Source organism: Nyctereutes procyonoides, unplaced genomic scaffold, assembly GCF_905146905.1.
Source record: "Nyctereutes procyonoides isolate TBG_1078 unplaced genomic scaffold, NYPRO_anot_genome, whole genome shotgun sequence".
In the NCBI taxonomy this organism is placed as follows: Eukaryota; Metazoa; Chordata; class Mammalia; order Carnivora; family Canidae; genus Nyctereutes; species Nyctereutes procyonoides.
In genome coordinates this window covers 8,484,890-8,508,405 of record NW_026575121.1, presented here as the reverse complement: position 1 = coordinate 8,508,405, position 23,516 = coordinate 8,484,890, and the positions used below count along the sequence as shown (strand labels likewise).

The window sequence follows — 23,516 nt, the reverse complement described above, 5'->3', positions numbered from 1 at the left end:
AGGCTGGTCATGAGTTAGGCCCAGGCAACTCCAGGCTGCTTGAGGAGGTGTTTGGTTTTTTTTTTTTAATTTTTTAATTTTTAATTTTTTTTGAGGAGATGTTTTTGATACAGAAGGCACAAAGCCAGACATCTCTGCATGACACATGATTTACAAAGGATTTTCTTTTCCATACAGACATCTTATAATGTAACTATAATCAGTAGATTTCTTAATCACAAGGGCTATAAATCAAAATTGCATAAGTTCTTTTTGGCACTTGAAAACAACTTTTGTGTTATGATCTTTATTTGCTTTTTTTGACCATTTTTAAACATATTTTTGTTAAAAAGGAGAAATTGCCCAAGTACACATTTTGCTCCATTAGCATGTAAGGTACATGTATGATTTATGTTGCTGAATTTTTTTTTTTTTTTTAAAGATTGAGGCCTCTATACAGTTACAAAAGCTATAAGAAAAATTTGAAGCTAGGGCACCTGGGTGGCTCAGCAGTTGAGCCTTTGGCGCAGGGGGTGATCCCAGGGTTCTGGGATCAATTCCCACATTGGGCTCCTCGTAGGGAGCCTGCTTCTTTTTCTGCCTGTGTCTCTGCCTCTCTCTCTGTGTCTCTCATGAATAAATAAATAAAATCTTTAAAAAAGAGAAAAATTTGAAGCTATTTCTCTATTCTTTTTTCTTCCCTTTTTATTGAATTCACAGTGACTTTTAAAGAATTCAAAGGCATTAAAGATAGTTAAAACCATCAGACATCCTGCTTACTTCGACTTCAGCAAAAAATAAAAAGGATAAAATAACAAGCCAGATTTATTTATCTGAATAATATTTGTCTCACTATAAGATCATAACGAAAGTGAGGGAATCCTTAGAGTTACATCGCATAGTATAGCAAATAAATAAACAAATACGCTAGCAGTGATATTTATTCAGATAAATCAGATTTATTCAGTCAGTCCAGTGAAACTGGGAGATTTCTGGACTGCTGGGCCAATCGTCGGAGCCAGGAGAATATTATGATTTAATGGTATCTTTTCTGCTGCATTTGATGAGCTGCCCTAGAAAAACATTTTGAAGCAATAAAGCATCCATTTGGCTCCTAAGTAATGAGGGAGGCAGTGCTCTTTCATTAACTATTTATTCAGGAAGACAAGTGACCAACTGCTAATAAGCTTTATCCATAGAGGGTGGTGGAAAACAGAAGAAAATGCAGAAGTGAGGTTCTGTTCAATTTTATATGCAATTAACAAATACCCAAAGCTGAATGGTTGGTGCTCCTCCTCCATGTGACTTCTGGAAGGCTGTATTTAAGCGTGAGTGCCTGTGAGATGCATGAAAGGGCCTTTGGTTTAAGGAAGGATCGTGCACTCTAAAGACGAAAGAAAGGAAGCAATGAGTGGTGAGTAGCTAAGATTGGGCTCGTCTCTACAGTTTTGAATAATGGACTTATTTCCTGAGATGAACAGTAGTGACCGAGGCTTGCTGTTTTACTCCGTGGGGGAAGGGTTTCTTTTGTTTTTAGATGATTATTGCTTTTTCATGACTTCAGAAAATCTGCTTCTTAATGCAATATGCAGATTATCACTTGATCAAATGGCTTCTAACTTGAGAAAATTTCTCATTGGCCATCTAAGTATATACCTTGTTATTTGGAGGTAGTTTCGAGGAATGCGTGTGAAGTTTGCTCTTCTTTCACAAGTAAGTAAATGGTCCCCTCTTTGCAGTGACCGCTTAGGACTTAGCAACTTCAAGATTACAACTAGAATGCTGTATTCACACATAAATAGGGGCTTCTTTCAGGTCATTTCAGAATCTTACTTTGAATCGCTTTTGGTGCTGTAACAGCACAAAGTCTTCATTTCACTTGCCTTAAGACTCTTAATATAATTTGCGTTCCTTAGTGACATGAAAAAAAGATAAAAGTCACAATTATTTCCTTCCCTTAAAGCCAGTTAAAGGACTTCTATGTTAATTCTTCTGTCCTGCTCTCACTAAAAAGTAGTATAGTTGAATTCTGTACAAAGGGGAAAGTACCCTTCATACTGTAATCATATTAAAATAGACAATGAAAATGATATGTAAATCCAATATTATTTAATAACAGAATATTCCTGATGTTTTCATGAGCCAATAACGAATCATTCAATATTGCATTCCTTTGGTTTTTAACTTTCTAAATTTCCATATTGAAAACTATGTATTATTTCTAAGCTTACGATAAATTATTCTTAAGTATATTTAAAATCAACTTTCAAGAAACGTTCCAAGATACAGGAATACGTTGTTTATTTGGGTTAGCCTTTGGTAAGGGGCTAAAAAAGACCCAAGTAAGTAGCAATGAGATTAAAGACAAGAAACACCTCCTTAGAATTTTTCTTTCCGAGACCCCATTGTATCGTACTCAGAGAACTAAACTCATTTATGTTACAGAGACTCCTACTGTCTTCATCAGGGAAGTAAAGACTACAAGGCTAAAAAATGGAATTTCCTTGTACAATTGCTAGGTTTTGCAATAATCTGTCTTGTTGGTTATTAACAATCATTAGATTGAATTACCCCTTTCAGATAATCACTCCATTCAGAAGACTAATGCTGTGTGCTGAGAACAGGAAGGAGATGGAGGATTGGATGAGCTCACTGAAGTCTGTACAGACCAGAGAACCTTACGAGGTACAGTAGCATCTTTCCCGGCACCTCCTGTCCTTTAGAGAACTGTCATCCGAAAAGCTAGAGCTGTATTCTGCCAAGAAAAGTAGGTATAGTTTCATTAAGCAAGTTGCTTAAATCAGATATGGGCTTTTTGTTTTGTTTTGTTTTGTTTTTTACTTAAAGTGTTTTCATTTTAAAAATTACAGATTTGAAATTTTAATCCTAACTGCATGCATTCCCCGGGTTAATAAGTCCCTGTAGTCTTGTTCTCTTGTTCAGCCCATCTGTGCTCACCTCTCGTTTCTAGGTGGCCCAGTTTAACGTGGAACATTTCTCAGGGATGCATAACTGGTACGCCTGCTCCCATGCCCGCCCCACTTTCTGTAACGTGTGCAGAGAAAGTCTTTCTGGAGTCACCTCCCATGGCCTGTCCTGCGAAGGTACTGTAGCACTCAGCCCGCATCCTCCCCCGGCACTGAGCTGCAAACCCGCTGCCCTCAGTGCTTCTGTGCAGGGAACAGACGAAGGAACGTCAGCACAGGAGAGCACGTCCCTTGGGTGGGGAAGCTCCTCAGTGACAGTGGGGATGCGGGGGTTAAGTTCTACCGCAGCTTGGAGTGGAGCTCTGCACACATAGGACTAGCTTGGAAAACGTTTTTGCAAAGGGAAGATGATGCAAATCATTGGGGAGGAAGTATAAATCAAAATGTAGCACGTTCACCCCTGAGGAAGGAGCCCCTACTGTTTAAAGAACATCTTTAGACCTCGTCTGCCTCTCTGGTTTGCCAGTATTCTTTTTCTGTCCTGACTGATTACCGAGAACAAAACTTGCAGTGAGGACAGCACTGGGCTCTTCTGCAGAATCTCTAATTGCTATTTATATTTCATTGTTTTAAGGGCTTTCTTTTCCTTCACTCTGCTTAATTTAAATGGATGCCATCCTTTGTCATTTCTTTAAGGTTTTCTCAACACAAGGGCAATGCTGTTGTTTTCATTATGGGATTGTTTTGTTTTTGTTTTTGTTTTTTTAATAAAAAAACATGGGCAGCCCGGGTGGCCCAGCGGTTTGGCACTGCCTTCAGCCTGGGGTGTGATCCTGGAGACCCGGGATCGAGTCCCACGTCAGGCTCCCAGCATGGAGCCTGCTTCTCTCCCTCTGCCTGTGTCTCTGCCTCTCTCTGTCTGTCTTGAATAAATAAATAAAATCTTTAAAAAATAAAATAAAATAAAAAAGCAGTGATCAGTAGAAGCAGATACACTAGTTATTACCAAGAGAAAATTCATAACTTCTTCAGATTTGTTTAATTCCATGCCTCAGTGATCACACTACTGTGTACTACTTTCTGAACTATGTCTAAGATTAATACAAAAAAGTCTTAATTTTGAACATAACTTTATTTTACTTAAATAATGAAGTAGTAAAATAGAATTACAGTTTTCATTCATTTTAAGATATCAAATCTGTGCTATGTCATAATTTCAGCTATCTATTTATTTATTTATTTTTAAAAGATTTTATTTATTCATGAGAGACACAGACAGAGAGAGGCAGAGACACAGGCAGAGGGAGAAGCAGGCACCATGCAGGCTGCTGGACATGGGACTCGATCCCGGGGCTCCAGGATCACACCCTGGGCTAAAGGCAGCCGCTCAACCACTGAGCCACCCAGGTGTCCCAGTTTCAGCTATTTAATATGATATAGCACAGAGGTGAAGAAGAGAGTTCCTCAGTTACCACCGCCCCTACCCCCACTCGGCACTGGGTTCGAGTCCCACTCCCAGCATTATAAATGGTGACCAAGGGAAGTAGCTCTACTCTTTTTTTTTTTTTTAAGATTTTATTTATTTATTCCTGAGAGACACAGAGAGAGAGAGAGAGAGAGAGAGAGAGAGAGAGGCAGAGACACAGGCAGAGGGAGAAGCAGGCTCCATGCAGGGAGCTGGACATGGGACTCGACCCCGGGTCTCCAGGATCACACCCTGGGCCAAAGGCAGCCGCTCAACCACTGAGCCACCCAGGTGTCCCAGTTTCAGCTATTTAATATGATATAGCACAGAGGTGAAGAAGAGAGTTCCTCAGTTACCACCACCCCTACCCCCACTCGGCACTGGGTTCGAGTCCCACTCCCAGCATTATAAATGGTGACCAAGGGAAGTAGCTCTACTCTTTTTTTTTTTTAAGATTTTATTTATTTATTCCTGAGAGACACACACACACACACAGAGAGAGAGAGAGAGAGAGAGAGAGAGAGGCAGAGACACAGGCAGAGGGAGAAGCAGGCTCCATGCAGGGAGCCTGACGTGAGACTCGATCCCAGGTCTCCAGGATCACACCCCGGGCTGCAGGCGGCGCCAAACCGCTGAGCCACCTGGACTGCCCAGCTCTACTCTTTTTTGACTTTGGTTTCCTCATCTGCAAAACGGGGATAATAGTCATTTATATCTTCCAGACACTATGAAAATTAAATGCAAAAATATACACAAGAAAGTGGATTTTCTAGTCAAATAAATTGTGGAAATTTGTAACTGTTCTTTGTAAGAAACCCACCACCAAGTAAATGATTGCAGATTGCATCATGGCCTGAGGCACTAAAGTTCATGAAAACGAACATTTGGAAGAGGCGTTACACATTTTTTCTTTTTTAAGATTTAAAGAATGGTTGCAAACAAGGTGTGATTGCTCTTTATGACTTTAGTCATCTACAAGGGTTTCTGTTGCTCTGAGTTACTCTTACCAGGTCAGTAACATTCTGGGGTTTTGTGTGTGTGTGTGTGTGTGTGTGTGTGTGTGTGTGTGTTTTGTTTTGTTTTTTTTTTTAAAGATCTTCTTTATTCATTTGAGAGAGAGATCACAAGCAGCGGGTAGGGGCAGAGGGAGAAGCAGACCCCTTACTGAGCACGAAGACTGATGCAGGGGCCCTGGGATCATGACCTGAGCCAGACAGACACTTAACCAACTGTGCCACCCAGGCACCCCTGAGGAGTTATTTTGAAGATCATTAACCTGTTGCCTCCTAGCATCTCATCCCCAAAATGCTAAAAGATGTCAGGTCTGAGATACTCTGTGGTACCCTTCTGAGTTGAGCATTATGTGGGATTAAATATATTTAATTGTTTGTGTATTGAATTTAAACTGGGATGACTATTTTTCCAATACTTTTAAAAGAAAAGTGATAAAAATTTTATCACTTTCTCTGCTAATAAAAATTTTAAATCTGTGGCGTCTTGCCCATTGGTATTGTTAGAACTGTAGCAGAAGGTTTTAAAAATCCCAAGGGTTTTATGAATGTATAAACAAGTGACTTTTTTACTTTAGGAGAATGTGGTTATTTAGGATCATTTTCTTGTAATCCAAGTTAGACTTAAACTTTAGAACCCCCCCCCCCGCCCAAATCTGAATAAACTGCTTGCTTGATAAAAACAAAAGACACAGGATGCAAAAGGCTTTAAAAGATAAAACAGAGATGCAAATACAAGAAAAATTTGTTCAACAGTGACAATGAGTAACTTGGTATTGGAATGGAATTCAGTTTCGTGTGTGAAGCCATCACTAAATTAATCTTTCTGCCCTAATTTTTCACAGTAAAACAAGCCTGTACTGATTTGTCTTCTGGGTTTGTGTTGAAGAATTACTAAAATTGTTATTTTAAAGCCTTGCATAGTAAAATATATGAATGGAGAAGATGGAAAATACTTTTCATAAATAATTCCCTAAATCGGTCGAGAATGTTAATTTTAATATCAGAGCATAATTGTTCTTCACAGTTTTTTAAACAGTAACTAAACAAAAAAAGTTAAATGGTGATTTTTTTTCTTTTGAATCAACAGCATTAAATATGTTAGCATAGGTACCTATGAATTTTTATCTTAGCCACTGTTGAACATTTACAAAGATTCAATGTGGTAGGCTGAAAAATTGCAATAAAAAAACCATAATTTTGTGACATGTCAGTATATATTTTTTTAAATTCTGTGGTTTTAAAATAATGGCTTTATAGGTCAGGGAAAAGTGCTTTATTTCAGAATAACTCATTTGGAGAAATCTAATTGTCGCCTAACAAAATTAAGGTGCCTATTAATAATTTCCATTCCTTAGTGACTATAATCTCAGTTTGGTTTATTTTATTACTATTGTGTACTACATGAAGCAACTTTCCAATTTTCAGGGCTCATTGCATGAAGTTCTTTATTGTTACAAGTGTGATTTTTGTTTTTAATGAGCTGTTTGATTTTTAATAGAAAAATTTTCAAAAAGCCACGAAATCATTTGCTGTTGCTCTCTTTTACTTCCTTCTTTGCCTCTTAAAAAACAGTTATTGACTGTCAATATCAAATACTTAGTTGTACTTAAAAAGCAGCCTGGGAATTATGTTGCAGATAAAACTAAAACTGAGACCACACTTTTGAGAAATACCGTAAGAGACGAAAAACCTGGAGTTACTAATTAACCTCAATTTTAAAATAGTCACTTGCATGGGAGCAAAAGGGAGCAGGTCATGCTAAAATTGTTACTCAAATTCAGCTTACTTCCTACGGTGCTCTTTCCTTACACTATTGTTTATCAGACACCATTGAAAAACTGGTTTATTCTCTAGGAAGTCTGTGCTCGAGTCACAAAGTCCTTTATAACAAAAATAGTATGATTTCCGGGAAAGTGTTTGTCAATGTCCACAAAAGACCAGATAAATGAAACATTTCAATGTCTAGACTAATATTTTTCAAGGAAAAACCAGCTCAGCTGAAGTGACCTTTTATATATGGTCTATGTATGACATCCTGAAGCATTTTGAACATTTGGTTATAGACGCTCAGTGACTTTACCAGACCCTTTCATTTGCATGCTATGCTAAATTAGGAATTTTTTAAAACAATGGCATCCAACCCATCATTTCCAAATTGTTAATGGTTTACAGTTAGAAATTCAAAAATCACGTGAAAAGGAGCCCCTTTTCATATAGCATTTAGCAACAGTTACCTAATTACATTTCCACTGAAGTGATCTCTGCTTTTAAGTATTTATCTGAAAAGTCAGAAACTGGTATAACATCCTTATCCACTAATACTTGGAGAATTTGTATCCTTAAAAGGATAAATAATGTTTAGTAGTACTCAAGTTCTGATTTTCATAAGTCAGGGTTATTTTCTCAAATAATCTGTGGTATACTTGTTCTTCATATATGAACTGCTTCTTCCCTGGGTATTTCCTCTTTTTTTTCTCTCTCTCTTGTGTTTTTGACTTGATATTTGTATATATTGTAAAATGATTACTCAAATAAGTCTAGAGAACATCTGTCACCAGCTGTAGTTACAGACTTTTTTTCCTTTTGATGAGAACTTTTAAGATTTACTCCCACAGCAACTTTCAAATATTCAGTACAGTATATCTAAGTATGTTCACCATGGTGTACATTCATTACATCCCCATGACTTGCTTATTTTATAACTGAAGATTTGTACCTTTTTGACTCCCTTCACCCACTTAGTCTACCTCCCTTCTCCTACCTCTGGCAACCACTAGTGTGTTCTGTTTCTGTGAGCTTGGTTTTTTGTGGATTTGTTGTTGTCGTTTTTAGCATCCGCATATAAGTCATAAGGTATCTGTCTTTCACTGGGTGTTATTCTGTATGTTGGTAAATTGAACACCAATAAAAATTAATTTATAAAAAAAAAAGTATCTGTCTTTCTCTGACTTATTACAACTTAGCAAAATATCCGTTAAGTCCTTTCATTTTTGTCTCAAATGGCAAGATTTGATTCATTTATGTGGCTGAATGATAGTCCACTGTGGAAATACTCATATAGATACCGCATTTTCTTTATTCATTTATCCATTGAGGGACACTTCGATTGTTTCATATCTTGGATATTATGGATAATACTATAATGAACATGAGGGTGCAAATACCTTTTCAAATTAGTGATTTTGTTTTCTTTGGATTAATACCCAGAAGTGGAAATGCTGGATCATATGATAGTTCTAGTTTTAATCTCTTGAGGATATTTGATAATGTTTTCCACAGTGGCTGCACCAATTTGCATTCCTACCAACAGTGCACAAGGGTTCCCTTTTCTTCAGATCACTTGTACTTTCTTGTCTTTTTGATAATAGCCATCCTAACAGGTGTGAGGTGATATCTCATTCTGGGTTTGATTTGCATTCTCCTGATAATTAGTGACGCTGATGATCTTCTCATGTGTCTGTTGGCTCTCTGTATGTCTTACTTAGAAAAATGTCTACTCAGATCCACTGCCCAGTTTTTAAGCAGATTATTTGGTTTTTGCTATTGACTTATAGAACTTCTTTATAAAATTTGAATGTTAACCCCTTATCAGATATATGATTTATAAATATTTTCTCCTGTTCAGTATGTTGCCTTTCATTTTGTTGATGGCATCCTTTGCTGCATAGTAACATTTTAGTTTAATGTAGTCCTGTTTGTTTATTTTTGCTTTGTCGCCTTTGCTTTTGGTGTCAGACACCCCCCCCCCCAAAAAAAAAAATCATCACCAAGATTGATGTCAAGGAATTAGCTGTTAGGGAGTTTTCTTCTAAGAATCTTATGGTTTCAGGTCTTACATTCAAGTCTTTAATCCATTTTGAGTCAACTTTTGTGTATGATGTAAGAGATGCACCAGGTTTATCCTTTTGTATGTAACTGTGCAGTTTTCCCAGCACCATTTATTGAAGAGACTTCTTTCCTCATTATGTGTTCTTGGGCTCTTTGTCATAAATTAATTGGCCATATATGTGTGGATTTATTTCTGGGCTCTCTCTTCTGTTCCTTTGATCTATGTGTCTGTTTCGATGCCAGCACCATACTGTTTTGATTACTATAGCTTTATAATGTAGTTTCAAATCAGAGAGTAGGATACCTTCCACTTTGTTCTTTCTCAAGACTGCGTTGGCTGTTCACAGTCTTTTGTGGTTCCATGAAAACTTTAGAATGATTTGTTTTAGTTCTTTGAAAAATGCCATTGGAATTTTGACAGGGATTGCATTGAATCTGTATATTGTTTTGGGTACTATGGGCATTTTCACAATATTAATTCTTGCAATACATGAGCATGGGATATTTTTCCCATTTATTTGTGTCTTTTTTTTTATTAATGTCTTGTAAGTTTCAGTGTCTCATGTCTCTTGTATAGGCTCCTTTTTGATAATAGGGCTGGACAGAATGAGTGATGGGCTTCTGATGAAGTAGTGCACTTCATCATTATTTTCTTCTACGTTATAATGTAGTAATCCCAACAATAATACTTTTATTTTTTTTAAAGATTTTATTTATTTGACAGAGAGAGAGAGAGCACAAGCAGGGGGAGCGGCCGGCAGAGGGAGAGGGAGGGAGAGGGAGAAGCAGACTCCCTGCTGAAAAGGGAACCCGATGTGGGGCTCTATCCCAGGACCCTGGGATCATGACCTGAGCTAAAGGCAGACACTTAACCAGCTGAGCCACCCAGATGCCCCCCCACAATGATACTTTTAAAAGACGGTGTTGTCTTTGTGATCTTTATCAACCTATTTCCCGTGACTGGAAATTTTCTTAACATACTTGCTCTTTAAAACTCCTCTGAATTATCCTGTTCTTTATCTTACTGATATTTTCAAACTTTTAATTTTACATATATGTACAGAAAAATACAAATGCCGGAGGAGTACAACCCAAAGAATTTTTCACAAATTTAACACATTTATGTAATCAATATCCAGATTAAGAAATAGGGTGTTTCCAGCATTTCTGTATTACTGAATTTTATTTCATTCTGTGTGTTTGTATGTGTTGCCTCCTTTCTCCTAAAAAAAACTAGTTCTTTTGTATTTATTGCCTTTCTGTTTTATTTTTGAGTGGAATCTAAGTAGCAATCTATGGATTGATAAAAGTGCTTCCTAAATACATAGTCATATGTATCATAAATAAATTAATGTCTTCTGAAAAGGTATTTTCAGAATACCTTTCCTATTGTTAAAGAATATTTTAAACTTTTTATCTTTTTAAAAGATTTTATTTATTTATTTGACAGAGAGAAAGAGAGAGCACCAGCAGGGGGAGCGGGAGAGGGAGAAGCAGACTCCCCGCTGTGCAGGGAGCTGACGCAGGGCCTGATCCCAGGACTTCCCAGGACCCTGGGATCATGATCTGAGCTGAAGGCAGATGCTTAACCGACTGAGCCCACCCAAGCACCCCAATTTAAGCTTTTAAAGTTATTGTGTTTCTTCTACTTCTCTTTGAGATTTCATGCTGTGATTTCTTCTAATCATTGTTCCAAAAGTATATATTCATCTAGAAATGGTTGACTTTTTTTTTTTTTTTTTTTTAGTGTGTAAATTCAAGGCTCACAAAAGATGTGCAGTGAGGGCGACAAATAATTGCAAATGGACAACTCTGGCCTCCATCGGGAAGGACATCATAGAGGACGAAGATGGAGTAAGTTCAGTTCTGTCTCTGATTTCTTCCTAGCACAACCTCCCTTTTATTGTTTGCCCTGTGGGAAATGGCAGAGTTGAGTGCAAGTATTTTCTAGTAGGATTAAATGGAAGGCTTTGATTAATTATGAGTTTTATTTCCAGTTAGATCCTTCATAATTTCCTTCAGCTCTTAAATTTTTTTTTAAAGATTTTATTTATTTATTCATGAGAGAGACAGACAGGAGAGAGAGAGAGGAAGAGAGAGGAAGAGGGAGAAGCAGGCTCCATGCAGGGAGCATGACGTGGGACTTGATCCTGGGTCTCCAGGATCACGCCCTGAGCCAAAGGTGGCGCTGAACTGCTGAGCCACCCGGGCTGCCCTCAGCTCTTAAATTTTGAGGGAAATTAGAAGCGGTTGCTGTGCTAGGCTGGGGTTGTGGACCCTTTCCTGACAAGTAAGATGTTCTTTAAGGCTTAGCTCAGGTGTCTAATCAGATGTTCACTCCTTAGACATCGGGGCCTCCTTTCAACAGTGTCTGACCACCTTTGAAACCTTGTCTCCATTGCACCTTCCATACGAATCTCTGATAGCACTTTGTAATCATTTAATAATAATGCCTTTGCATTCATTGCCCCTCAATTAGACTACCAATCCTGACTGTCAGGGATTTAGTCTTATTCATTTTGTATCCCTACGGTGCTCAGGGCATAATAGATGCTCAATAACTGTGGACTAAATGAAAGGGTGCCACGAGTGATACATGTATTGATTCCATAGAGTGAGAAATAATTATAGATCTTCCCTGGGGTAAGAATGGTGTCCTCCAGTCTTTAATTTGACTGCCCTTTCTTCTTGCTGCACAGGTAGCTATGCCTCACCAGTGGCTCGAGGGCAACTTGCCGGTGAGTGCTAAATGTGCTGTCTGTGACAAAACGTGTGGGAGTGTTCTACGTCTACAAGATTGGAAATGCCTTTGGTGTAAAACAATGGTGAGAGTCCTCTTTAATTCTTTTCATAATGTTTTTTATCTATGTGATTTAGGGGCAAAGAATTTACAGTATAACAGCGTGTGGTAACATGCATGCCCATTGTAACATTCATCTTTTTCAAGATATATTCCTTCCAGTCTGGTTCCTTTTTAAATATCCTTTTTGTCATGCTATTGTATATTTTCTTTGTCCAAAGACTTCTTTCCCACAGTTTTGTTGTTTTTCATTATGCTTTAGCCACATTTAATGGTTTGCTATTTTCACTCCTGTTGTACCACGTATTACACATAGAAAGCCACCAAATTCTGATTGACATGTGAAGTATAATTCTAGTACAACCCTGTGCATGTTCTCGGACGGAACACCAAGTTCAGTCAGCCATGCACTGGTTTAATTTAAGTTATATATGTTTATATTATATCAATAAATATTTGAAAACTTTCTCACACAAATAAGAAAGCAATGAAAAGTACGCATGGCATAACGTGGAGCCAACAGCAAGGAAGGTCCTTCCATGCCAGACTGCATGAGGACTGGTGGACATGCATCACCTCGTTACCTCCTCCTTGGTCTTGTACTTCCTATACACTGTCATTTGCCTCTTTACATATTATTTTGTGTTCAAAATAATGAGTTTCTGACGGAATATCTAGTTTGTAAAACAGTCATGTAGTTTAAACAAAATAAAGTAAGACCACAGTTCCACAGCTCTGAGTCAACTGCTAATTTTTTCAGTTGTCCAGTCTCTGGACACAATTTTACCTTTTTTGTAAAAATAGTGAAGATGCTACTTTATCTTCTGCTCTTTTCATTTAACATTGGCATAAATATTTTTATGTTTTGGTCTATGATTGTCATACTTTGAAAAATTCCTTCTAAAACTATCTGTGCATGCTTGTTTTTCTCTGAAATCCACTGGAGACATTAATTATTATAAATAATAATAGGGAACTATCCAAAATTAGGTCATCAGCAAACAAGAATCACTATTTAATTTCAGTTATTTTCTCAAAAGTCTTGATAAATATGTGTTTAATTAATATACCAGTCTTCTAAAAGGACTAATGAAATAAACTTTATTAAATGAATACTCTATGAAGTGTCTGCTCTTACTGCTCAAAATGGTTCAAGGCTCTCTAGGTGAGTACGTAAATTATTGTAAATTCCCTGGGTTCGTCTTAACAAATTAGCCCTGCTCTTGTTCACAATAATATCTTGACTGACCTTGAAACTTTTTGTTTCTCCAGGGTTTACACGTTTACTGAGCACCTATGATATGTATCACTTTCCAAGATAAGTGTGCAATATTAGCACATTTTCCTTTTCTTTACAGAGCCAGAAGTCTAGCTGAGAAAATAGGTGCAGATGTACTTATACCTATAATAACATGAAAATGTTATATAGAAAAAAAACCCCATGTCAATAGAAAATTATAGGACCACTGTAGAAAGAGCAGACACATTACAGATTTTATTTATTTTCATTAAATTCTCTTAGAATGTTACAGTAGAGGTCACAGGTTTTTTATGGACGATGATAGTGACAGATAGTTAGCTTTCCTCCTTTCTCTCCCTCCCTCTTTCCATTTATTCCTGCTTTCTTCTCTCCCCTCTCTTCCCCTGTACTCTGTTCTCTTCTCTTCCTCTCTTCTTGCCTTCCCCAGACAGACATTTCTTTTCTTTCTTTTTTTTTTTTTTAAGTTAATATCTACACCCAATGTAGGGCTCGAACTTACAGCCCCAAGATCAAGAGTCGCATGCTCTACCAACTGAGCCAGCCAGTTTCCACTCACCAGGAATTTCTTGTTATACGCTTTTTGCCCGAGACAATCACAAAAGTAGGCTACACAGACCAAATCAAATTCCCATCTCTAAGATAATTAGCCCATTCCTTAGAATTATAAATACTGTGCCATGAAAGTAATTCACATACTTGATCCTCAATGACTAGTTCCTTAGATGTAATTTATGCCATAATAAAACATAGATATATTTTTATGATTCTTGAAGGTTTATTTGTTTGTTATTAGGTACACACTGCCTGCAAAGATTTATACCATCCTGTGTGTCCCCTTGGCCAATGTAAAGTGTCCGTCATACCTCCAATTGCACTGAATAGCACTGATTCTGATGGTATGTATCAGTAGTGTAAATATGTATGTTCCTGGTATATTAGATGTTGATATGTACATTTACTTTCCTAGAATAAAGGGAACTGTAATTGGTTATTCTGGTCAGTTTTTATAGGAGTCCAGTAAAATTGCTGAACAGTACATCTCACTTTTAAAATAACATTTTAAAATTAAAATTTAACATAGCTATTAATACACTGGTGAAATTATTACATATAAGACTTGTAGATTTGACATTTCAGCAAATAAAATAAGATCATTATTCTGTAACAAAATGAGATCCAAAAAGGTTAATTTTTATGTGCTTTCTTCCCTTCCATTATTGAAATTGCCAGCATGACTCTTACTGAAATTTGTTTTCCTGTAATTTCCTTGGAGGAACTTAGATTCCTATAAGTTTTTCCAGAATCTTTCAACTTTGTTGTAAGTGCTAGACAACCTGTCTTCCTTCTAAGCAAACCATACTACAAAAGGCTTTTACCATATACTGTTATTAATATTTTGCATTGATAAAGTGCTTTATGATTTTCCTACTTTTTGCATAAATTATGCCAATAGATATTATACATATAAGGCTGTAACCTGCAAAAGATGTGATTTAAACCTTTGCTGCTAACAACTCTCCCCCCAAGCCTTGATAAATCAAGTTTCTATTATTTATGGTAAATTTTAAAGTATTTTCTAATGCCTCATTAAAGAGAAGTTAAAACATTTTGTAATACTGAATATGAACATGAATTCTTTGACTAATGTGAATTTATAGATTGTCATCGTTGTCTTATAATTAAGTGTTGTTAAGGTAGATAGTGTATCTTCAATTATCTCTAATACTTTTACTTTCTTTGGTATGATTTTTCATTGTAGACCATATTTTGAAAGATAAGTTCTATAGTCTTAGTATGTAAATAATCTATCTCCATTTGGGGGGTTAAATGATCATTTATTGTTCATGTAGTAAACAAGGTTCTTTATGAATTTATGTTCTTTTCTCTGAAGTTTCATCAGTAGTTTAAAAGAGACATCTGTTCATATTGATCCTGTACTGTGTTTTTTTACAGGTTTCTGTAGAGCGACATTTTCATTCTGTGTTAGTCCTCTATTGGTTTTTGTCAATTCTAAGAGTGGAGATAATCAGGGAGTAAAGTTCCTTCGTCGATTTAAACAGTTGCTAAATCCGGCTCAGGTGTTTGATTTAATGAACGGAGGTCCTCATTTAGGGTAATCGATTATTGATAAATCTCATTAGAATGAAATATAGCACTGAGCATGAAATATGTTTGATTTTTTCAGTTCGTGAAGATTGTCGATTCATCTAGACATCTCTGTGTAATCTTCCCACTCTTCCCCTTTTTAAAGCTCTCATTCTAAGTTTTACTTTCACCTTTCTGATACTTATATAACTTCCTTATGTGCTGAAAATCCCCAAATTTGTTTAGAAAATATTTTAGAATATGTCTTGCAACAAACAATATTAACGGTTTCCTTCGTTCTAAGAGAGATCAACTTGTGTAAATATAGAAATACACTGACTCTAGAAAATGATCTGCATGGGTGGCTAGCATTGGTTTTTATGCAATACAGATCATCAATTATTTTTTTTTAATTTTTATTTATTTATTTATGATAGAGAGAGAGAGAGAGACAGAGACAGAGACAGAGAGGCAGAGACATAGGCAGAGGGAGAAGCAGGCTCCATGCACCGGGAGCCCGATGTGGGATTCGATCCCGGGTCTCCAGGATCGCACCCTGGGCCAAAGGCAGGCGCCAAACCGCTGCGCCACCCAGGGATCCCAGATCATGAGTTATTTAACCAGTGCACTACTGTGGGTCACAAGGACAGCTTTTTGAGGATTTGAGACTCCATTCCTATGTAAATGACACAAAAGAACGCTATTGTTGATGGTTCTTCTCCACTTTCTGGAATGTCCTCTCACAATCTGAAAACAAAACTAAATGTATTTTCAGTGAGGGAAAATATGCCTTGGGATACTTTTAATACATTTATATAGCAGGTGTATGTGATTTTGTTGAAGAGGTGATATTGTATCACCTGAAACAGGGTTCCAGAAACCTCTTCGTGACTTATTTCTGCCAACTCCACGTTTCTCCTGGCTTCCACTGTCACCTTAAAGCATGAACATGGACGTAGCAATGGAGATCTTAGCCTGACAAGGCCCTCTGTTTTTAATGTAACATTTTCCCGCCTTTTCTCTCTCCTGCCTTAGTCTTTGTATGTGCCTCTGTTCACTTCCCTCTTCAGGTTTCTTTCTCCTTGTTTCTATTGCCGTCTTGCCAAGTCTCAGGCCCTCTGGTCCCATAGGTGTTGGTCTTCATCATCTGTCCCCAGCCACCACCACCACCCCCACCACCACCACCCACCACCACCGTCTCTTTGTATGTTCCTTCCACCCATTTGGGTCCTGGCATTTCCTCAACTGGCTTCTCTGCTCGCCTGTCTCCCTTCCATTGCTGGTTGGGTGTGTCTCGTTTTCTAGCACATCTGTTTTATAATCCTTCATCTTTCCAATATGTTATATTCTTAACATTTACTCTTCCCACCTATCCTTTATGATTCCAAGGAAGGCCCTTTGTGAAACTTCTTGAGATTGTCTCTATCACATATATTTGAGAGTTTCCACAGTACTTGAGGGGTACATAGGTCCATTCGGGAGGTGGGGGTGGGTCAAAAGTTAACGTGAAGGAAGACAAGTAAAAAGACTGACCCCAGACTAGGGGGAGAGAGAGAGGAAGAGCAAGTGGGTGTCCGAAAAGTGATATGTCTTTAAGGTTTGGTGGGTCCCTTTAGGAGCTGACTCGAGTGTCAGTAACATCAGTGTCCTAGAGTCACCGCCACTGATTTGTAATATGCTATTCTTAAGGAAGTAACATATCCTTGTAATGGGGAAAAAAAATCACTAATTTTACCATGTTGTACCACTTACCTTTCATTCTCTTTCCTGGATTCTGCTTTTTTATTTTCTCATTTCTCACTCCTTTTTCCTCCTCATTATATCTACATTTGTACTTATAATCCCCTTTCCTCTGTATGATTAAGAAGTTTTCTTGAGTTAAAAATTGCACCTTAATTTTTGTAGTATAATTAATATGTAAGAGTTCTTATATTTGATCTGAACATGAATATATATATATATATATATATACACAGAATAACAAAAAATTGGGGAATGTGATTTTTACTTATTTATATTAAAATAAAATACTTTTTGCTTTCAGTTTAAGATTATTCCAGAAGTTTGACAATTTCCGAATTCTTGTGTGTGGAGGAGATGGAAGTGTAGGTTGGGTTTTGTCAGAAATTGATAAGCTCAACTTGAATAAACAGGCAAGTACCCAATCTTTTCATGAGTCATTAACATGCATGTAGTGTCTGCTGACCAGAGACGTGCAGAAGTATCAGAGCTCCTGTTTCTCAGCTTGCTTGAGGTCTCCCTGTTGTGCTCTCTTTCAGTGTCAGCTGGGAGTATTGCCTTTGGGTACAGGAAATGATCTTGCCCGGGTTCTAGGCTGGGGAGGTTCATATGATGATGACACCCAACTTCCGCAGATTCTAGAGAAGCTGGAACGAGCCAGTACCAAAATGCTAGACAGGTAAAAGTGAATTTTCTTCTGAAACTAAACTAAAAATGGCACACTGAAATCATTTTTGGCAGTTTAAGTTTTACAAACTACAAGCCCCATGAGGACAGAAACTTCCTGGTCTTACCCACCCTTTTCACACCTCAGGTCTAGAACAGAGCCCAGTGTAGAGTAGGCACTCAGTATATCTATTTTTTGAGTAAATGAATGAATTGTAGCAAAAACTGAGAAAACTAGTCTAATGAACCTGCTATTTTAAAAATAGAACGCTATGTTGGTACAGCAATTATGTTTCATCATTGTTCAGGTCAGAAAGCTTAAGTAGTTCATTTTGTTTGGGCCCCATCCTCGTGTGGCTTCATTAAAGCTAAGGAAGACATATAATCTTGAGATTTGTTATAATATCTCTTCTTAATTATGCATATCAAGAATGAATTGAACCAACAAAAAGCCAAATACGAAAAAAGATAATGCTTTCCCAGTCACTGGGAAAGATTAGGAAGACCACATCAAGGAATTTTTACTGGGTTTATAGTATCCTTGATCACATCTCAGCTTCTTTCTCTCTGAATGCCCCATGTACCAAAAAAGGAATCACAGTGTATGTACCCTGAGTATTATAGAGGAGGTGGGTAGGATTGGGTTGTATTTAGGAACAACAGGACTCAGGAAGCAGTAACCACCCCTCCCCACCCTAAGTAGAAGACAAATGTCAAAATATCATTATAAACTTAAGCTAGCATGAATCAAAACAACTTTGATAGGATTAGCCATCTGTGGAACTGTTCCCGAAAATAACAAAATCTCATCAGGGAGCCACCAATCTAAAATGTAATTACTCTAAAATGAGCTATAACCTAATTAATTGTAACCTCGCCTGTCATAAGGTAATGTAATGGTTGATTCTTTTGCTGACAGGATATTTAAAAAGAGAGCTGGGCTGTAGAGCATTTGTCTATGGGTATCCAAAACTATTCACGAGAGGGATGCCCCCGTAGTTTGGGTGCGTAAAGTGGATTCCGTCTCCAGTCCTTAAAAGAACCTGGAGGTGATTTCCCAATTCTGTGCTTACCACACCACACAAGGTATTTTAAATACCTTTTTGCTGCAAATTTAAACACCATTCTCGCTGCATCCCAGGAAATGCTCCTAGACATTTCCTCTACCCTAGGTGTGTGCTTTTCCTTCGTATGTTAGAAAAATTAGCTTCTCCAGGTCGTTTGCAGAGAAACAGTGGCCCCGTGGTGGAAGTCTTTGATACAGACCTGCAGACAACAAAAGAAGAGAGACATCGAAAGGGACTCAAGAACCTTCAACCATTATTAGAAATTTAAGAATATTTCATTCCATTTTCTTTTAAAGATTTTATTTATTTATTTATTTATTATTATTTATTTATTCATTCATTCATTCATTCATTCATTCATTCATTCATTCTTGAGAGACAGAGAGAGAGAGGCAGAGGCAGAGGCAGAGGGAAAAGCAGGCTCCATGCAGGGAGCCCAACATGGGACTTGATCCCGGGACTCCAGGATCACGCCCTGGGCCAAAGGCAGGCACTAAACCGCCGAGCCACCCGGGCTGCCCCCATTTTCTTTACTAATTTAAGAATACTGTTGGTGAAGAACAGGTGGAAAAAGCCACTGTTTGAGAAATATTCGAATTACACAAGCTTTTTGTTTTTCTCAATCAATTTGATCCTCAAAACAACACTGTGAGGTGGCTAAGGGCTGTTTTGCAAATTTGAAAGTCGAGGTGTGTGGAGACAGAAGAATTTTTTTTTTTTTTTTTTTGTCTGCCTGGTACTTCTAGTTGCTTTACTTGATAAAGTATTATCTCATTTAATCATCACTACACACCTAAAGAAGACTCACATTATAATCTCCATCTTACTAGTGAAATGGCTCAGGAGGTTTTCATAGTATCAGTGTCACATAGATAGCAAGTAGTAGAAGTGGCATTCTATTTTTTTTTTTAAGATTTTATTTATTCGTGAGAGACACAGAGAGGCAGAAACATAGGCAGAGGGAGAAGAAGGCTACATGCACAGAGCCCAATGTGGGACTTGATCCGGAGACTCCAGGATCATGCCCTGAGCCAAAGGCGGACACTCAACTGCTAAGCCACCCAGGCGTCCCTAGAAGTGGCATTCTAAACTGGAACCCAGACTCTAGTTCTCAAGATCTTTCCTCAGCATCACACTCTGTCCTCTCTAATGCATGTATGCACCAGATAGGGCCTGACCTGGCCTCTAACTGATTAGCTTGTCCCAGTATGCATCCTTCCCTGACTTTACCGTCACTTTCTCCTGTTTCTTCAGCTCCAACCATTTTCTATCAAGGGAGAAGGTACAGCATGGAAGGTGCAGCAAACTTCAGACATTTAGGTGGATTTCTTTCCCATTTCTTTAACTGCCCTTTGACCAGAGGAGTATTTCCAACTATAGGGAACTTGACTTTCATGTTTCCAATTGTGGTTTTCCCTCTTTGGATATCCACTGAATTTAATTATTTTATGTGTTCTCTGCACCTGAATTTAAACTTCATTTGGAAAGTCTTAATCAGCATTGTGTTTCCAGACCAAGGAATGCTGTCATTTTGAAATGTTCAATAAATGTCAGTTGCATGGATGAATGAATGAATGGCTTTTTGTGCCCAAATATATATTCCTTGATAGTATATTCATGTCAAGAGATGAAGAGTAGCTACAAGTATGTGGTTTATATATCCTAACATACAAACTATGTCTTTGGGTGGGGGGTGGATTATCTGGGAATTTGGATTTTTATGCCAAGACTTGTTAGTTTGAATGATGTATTAGGCTCTGTTTAAATACTGATGCTAATCTTGGAATTTTCCTCTACATTCTATTACTAGCTTCAGCCATGATATGCTTCTCTTAAGATTCATGCTTTTACAGTGCTTTGTGTCTTTGTAAAGTCTTGATTTCACACCCTGTTACTGACAACAGTAATGTGCCTACCCTACTTTTCTTCCCACATTAAAAAAAAAATGTTTATTTAAATCCAATTTGCCAACATATAGTATAACACACCCCAAATTTTGAAATTATTTAGATGATGACTGGATTTATCTGGAGTTGATTGCTTTTCATTAATACCAAACGATTCAGTGTTGAGCTTGAAATTAATATTTACAGCTCATGAAGTAAATTTGCTTCAAGTATTAAGAAATTATTATTTCTATTAATATTTTCTTCTCAACCCCATGCTTTCTTTCTTAATTTAAGAAAGGATATTTAGTTACTTTTCATTTCATGTATGTATAAGCAGATGTGGCAAGACTGGTTGGCACACAGAGAATGATTTATTTTTCATTGCTCTATGCACTTATTTAATCTGGGACATTGTTTTAGAACTTTGGGTTGTGACCCATTACTAATTTGTGTGATCCAGTTAGTAAATTGCAGCAAACATTATTTAAAAAGTGAAACAGAAAAGAAGAGAAAAGTCAGAATGCATTGCACTAGTAAAGAAGAGGAAGTTTTGTTACATATGTGCATTTCTTACTGTGGGTCATGGCCTTTAAAAAGTTCGGAAGTCACTCATCAGAGATTTGGTAAGATATGGAAATCATAAAGTATGAATTCAGCATTTTATGAGATTACCAAATTTCTAATATTTGGTTGTTTCATTTTTTTAAATAATAAATTTATTTTTTATTGGTGTTCAATTTGCCAACATACAGAACAACACCCAGTGCTCATCCTGTCAAGTGCCCCCCTAAGTGCCCGCCACCCAGTCACCCCCATCCCCCGCCCTCCTCCCCTTCCACCACCCCTAGTTCGTTTCCCAGAGTTAGGAGTCTCTCATGTTCTGTCTCCCGTTCTGATATTTCCTACCCATTTCTTCTCCCTTCCCCTCTATTCCCTTTCACTATTATTTATATTCTCCAAATGGATGAGACCATATGATGTTTGTCCTTCTCCGATTGACTTATTTCATTATATGGTCTCGGAGAAATATTTGGTTGTTTCAGAGACAATAGTTCGCACATATATGTGCATATGTATACATATGAGGTGAGAACAAAGTCAGTTTATGAAATTTTAAATGAATTTTAGACCAAAGATTTTTCTGTCTTCAGGTGGAGTATAATGACCTATGAACTCAAATTGCCACCAAAGGCTTCTCTACTTCCAGAACCTCCAGAAGCATCCGAAGAATTTTATGTAAGACTTTAACCCTTTGCCTATTTATCATTTGGAGATACGGGTAAATATCTTGAACAAAATAGAAAACTGTATAAGATATAGTAGCACATTTACTTGATTTTATTTTTTATTGTTTTGGGCGTGGGTTCATTGACTACTTCTTGTCCCCCCTGCCCCAGAAGAAGGAATCCTTATGATCTAGGATCGAATCCTTCCATGACCACTATCCTGGGACTGTGAACTTAGCCACATCACTCACTGTCATGGGCTGCCACTACTTTATCTGTAGAGCAAGGTCCCAGTGTTGGGATGAGGAAAACTAAGGAATGTGTGTAGAGCACCAGGCATGCAAGTTCCCTTTCCACACCCCGATAGTTTTCCCTGAGTATTTATTCCACCTGCCTGCCTCCTTTTACCAGCAGGGCTCCCGGGAAGACCAGCCAATGACAGGTTCCCATTTAGCTTTTACACATCTGCTGCTTTGGCCATGGGCACCTATCTGACTAGAAGGTGTTAACTCAGCAATTTTCAAACACACCGATACTTGCGGGCAGGGTATTATATAATTTCTCTCTTCCTTCTTTGCCTGCCTCATTGAGGGTTCACCATTACAAGTTTCCAGGTTAAGCCTGTTGATCAAGATAAAACAGAAGAAGAAAGACAGCTCCCTTCATTCCATGTCTGCTACAGATCAGTAATAACTATAGTTTTAGATGTTATTAAAGATTCAGGGTTCTGATTAAACCTCAAAGTGCTGGAGAATTGAAACAGATCTCAATTTTCAAAGGATTATTTTCTGACTGACAAGACCATTTAATCCATAATAATTTACTTTTCCTCCTAGGAAAATTCATCTGTTTATTTTACAGTTGAAGTTTTTGTTTCTTCATTAAGAAAATTATGAACTTGTCAAAACAAAGGAAAGGAATGATAACTAGACACATGGAGCTGTTCCTTAAAGGAGCTAGTTGTAATTTAACACCTTTTTCTGATCTAAAGGTAGCAAAAATTGCCTCTAAAAAATACAGAAAGACAAAAATATATGAAAAAATAACCTTACTTATAGCCCTGACACTCAAAGATAATTACCATTAAAGATTAATATGTTTACTATTTTATTTTCAGCAGCATTTTTACTTAGAGTATTATTTTATCTAACTATAAAATGATCGTGTTTTTATAGAAACCAGTCTTTTTTCTTTAGTATTTTTGTAAATCTTATTAATTTTCTCCCCAAAGGGACAAAAGGAAAAATTATTTCGTTCTATTTAGAGTTGTCTATTTCCTAGCACATAAAATAAAGGTACACAGTTTATTTTTATTACATGTATATAGTTGCTAAATATGCAATATGGTTGTTAACTACATGGAAAAAATCTTTTTTTAGTATAAAAAGGTTTTAATTGAAACTTAATTTATTTTGTTTTTTTATTAAAATATTTCATAACAAAAGGATAGCATGCCTTAAGATTAAAGTTAAATGAGTGTTCTATATCACCCCCGACTAGTCACCATGTGACTTTTTTCCCTTAAAACTGTAATAAAAGCAAGCTGAACCTTCCTTCTTAGGCTTAACCT

The 23,516-nt window shown here is 37.2% G+C and overlaps 1 protein-coding gene across 5 annotated transcripts in view; it reads left to right on the top strand.

The window, feature by feature from the left end:
• Nucleotides 1-23,516, top strand: part of DGKH (diacylglycerol kinase eta) — a 182,689-nt gene that overhangs the window by 98,185 nt on the left and 60,988 nt on the right. For all 5 annotated transcript variants that reach the window (XM_055335822.1, XM_055335824.1, XM_055335821.1 and 2 more), the window contains exons 5-13: nucleotides 2,560-2,664; nucleotides 2,951-3,083; nucleotides 10,960-11,066; nucleotides 11,912-12,037; nucleotides 14,067-14,169; nucleotides 15,227-15,386; nucleotides 17,403-17,511; nucleotides 17,638-17,777; nucleotides 21,872-21,956. In XM_055335822.1, coding sequence (XP_055191797.1) covers nucleotides 2,560-2,664; nucleotides 2,951-3,083; nucleotides 10,960-11,066; nucleotides 11,912-12,037; nucleotides 14,067-14,169; nucleotides 15,227-15,386; nucleotides 17,403-17,511; nucleotides 17,638-17,777; nucleotides 21,872-21,956 — 1,068 coding nt within the window. The remainder of the gene's footprint in view (nucleotides 1-2,559; nucleotides 2,665-2,950; nucleotides 3,084-10,959; nucleotides 11,067-11,911; nucleotides 12,038-14,066; nucleotides 14,170-15,226; nucleotides 15,387-17,402; nucleotides 17,512-17,637; nucleotides 17,778-21,871; nucleotides 21,957-23,516) is intronic.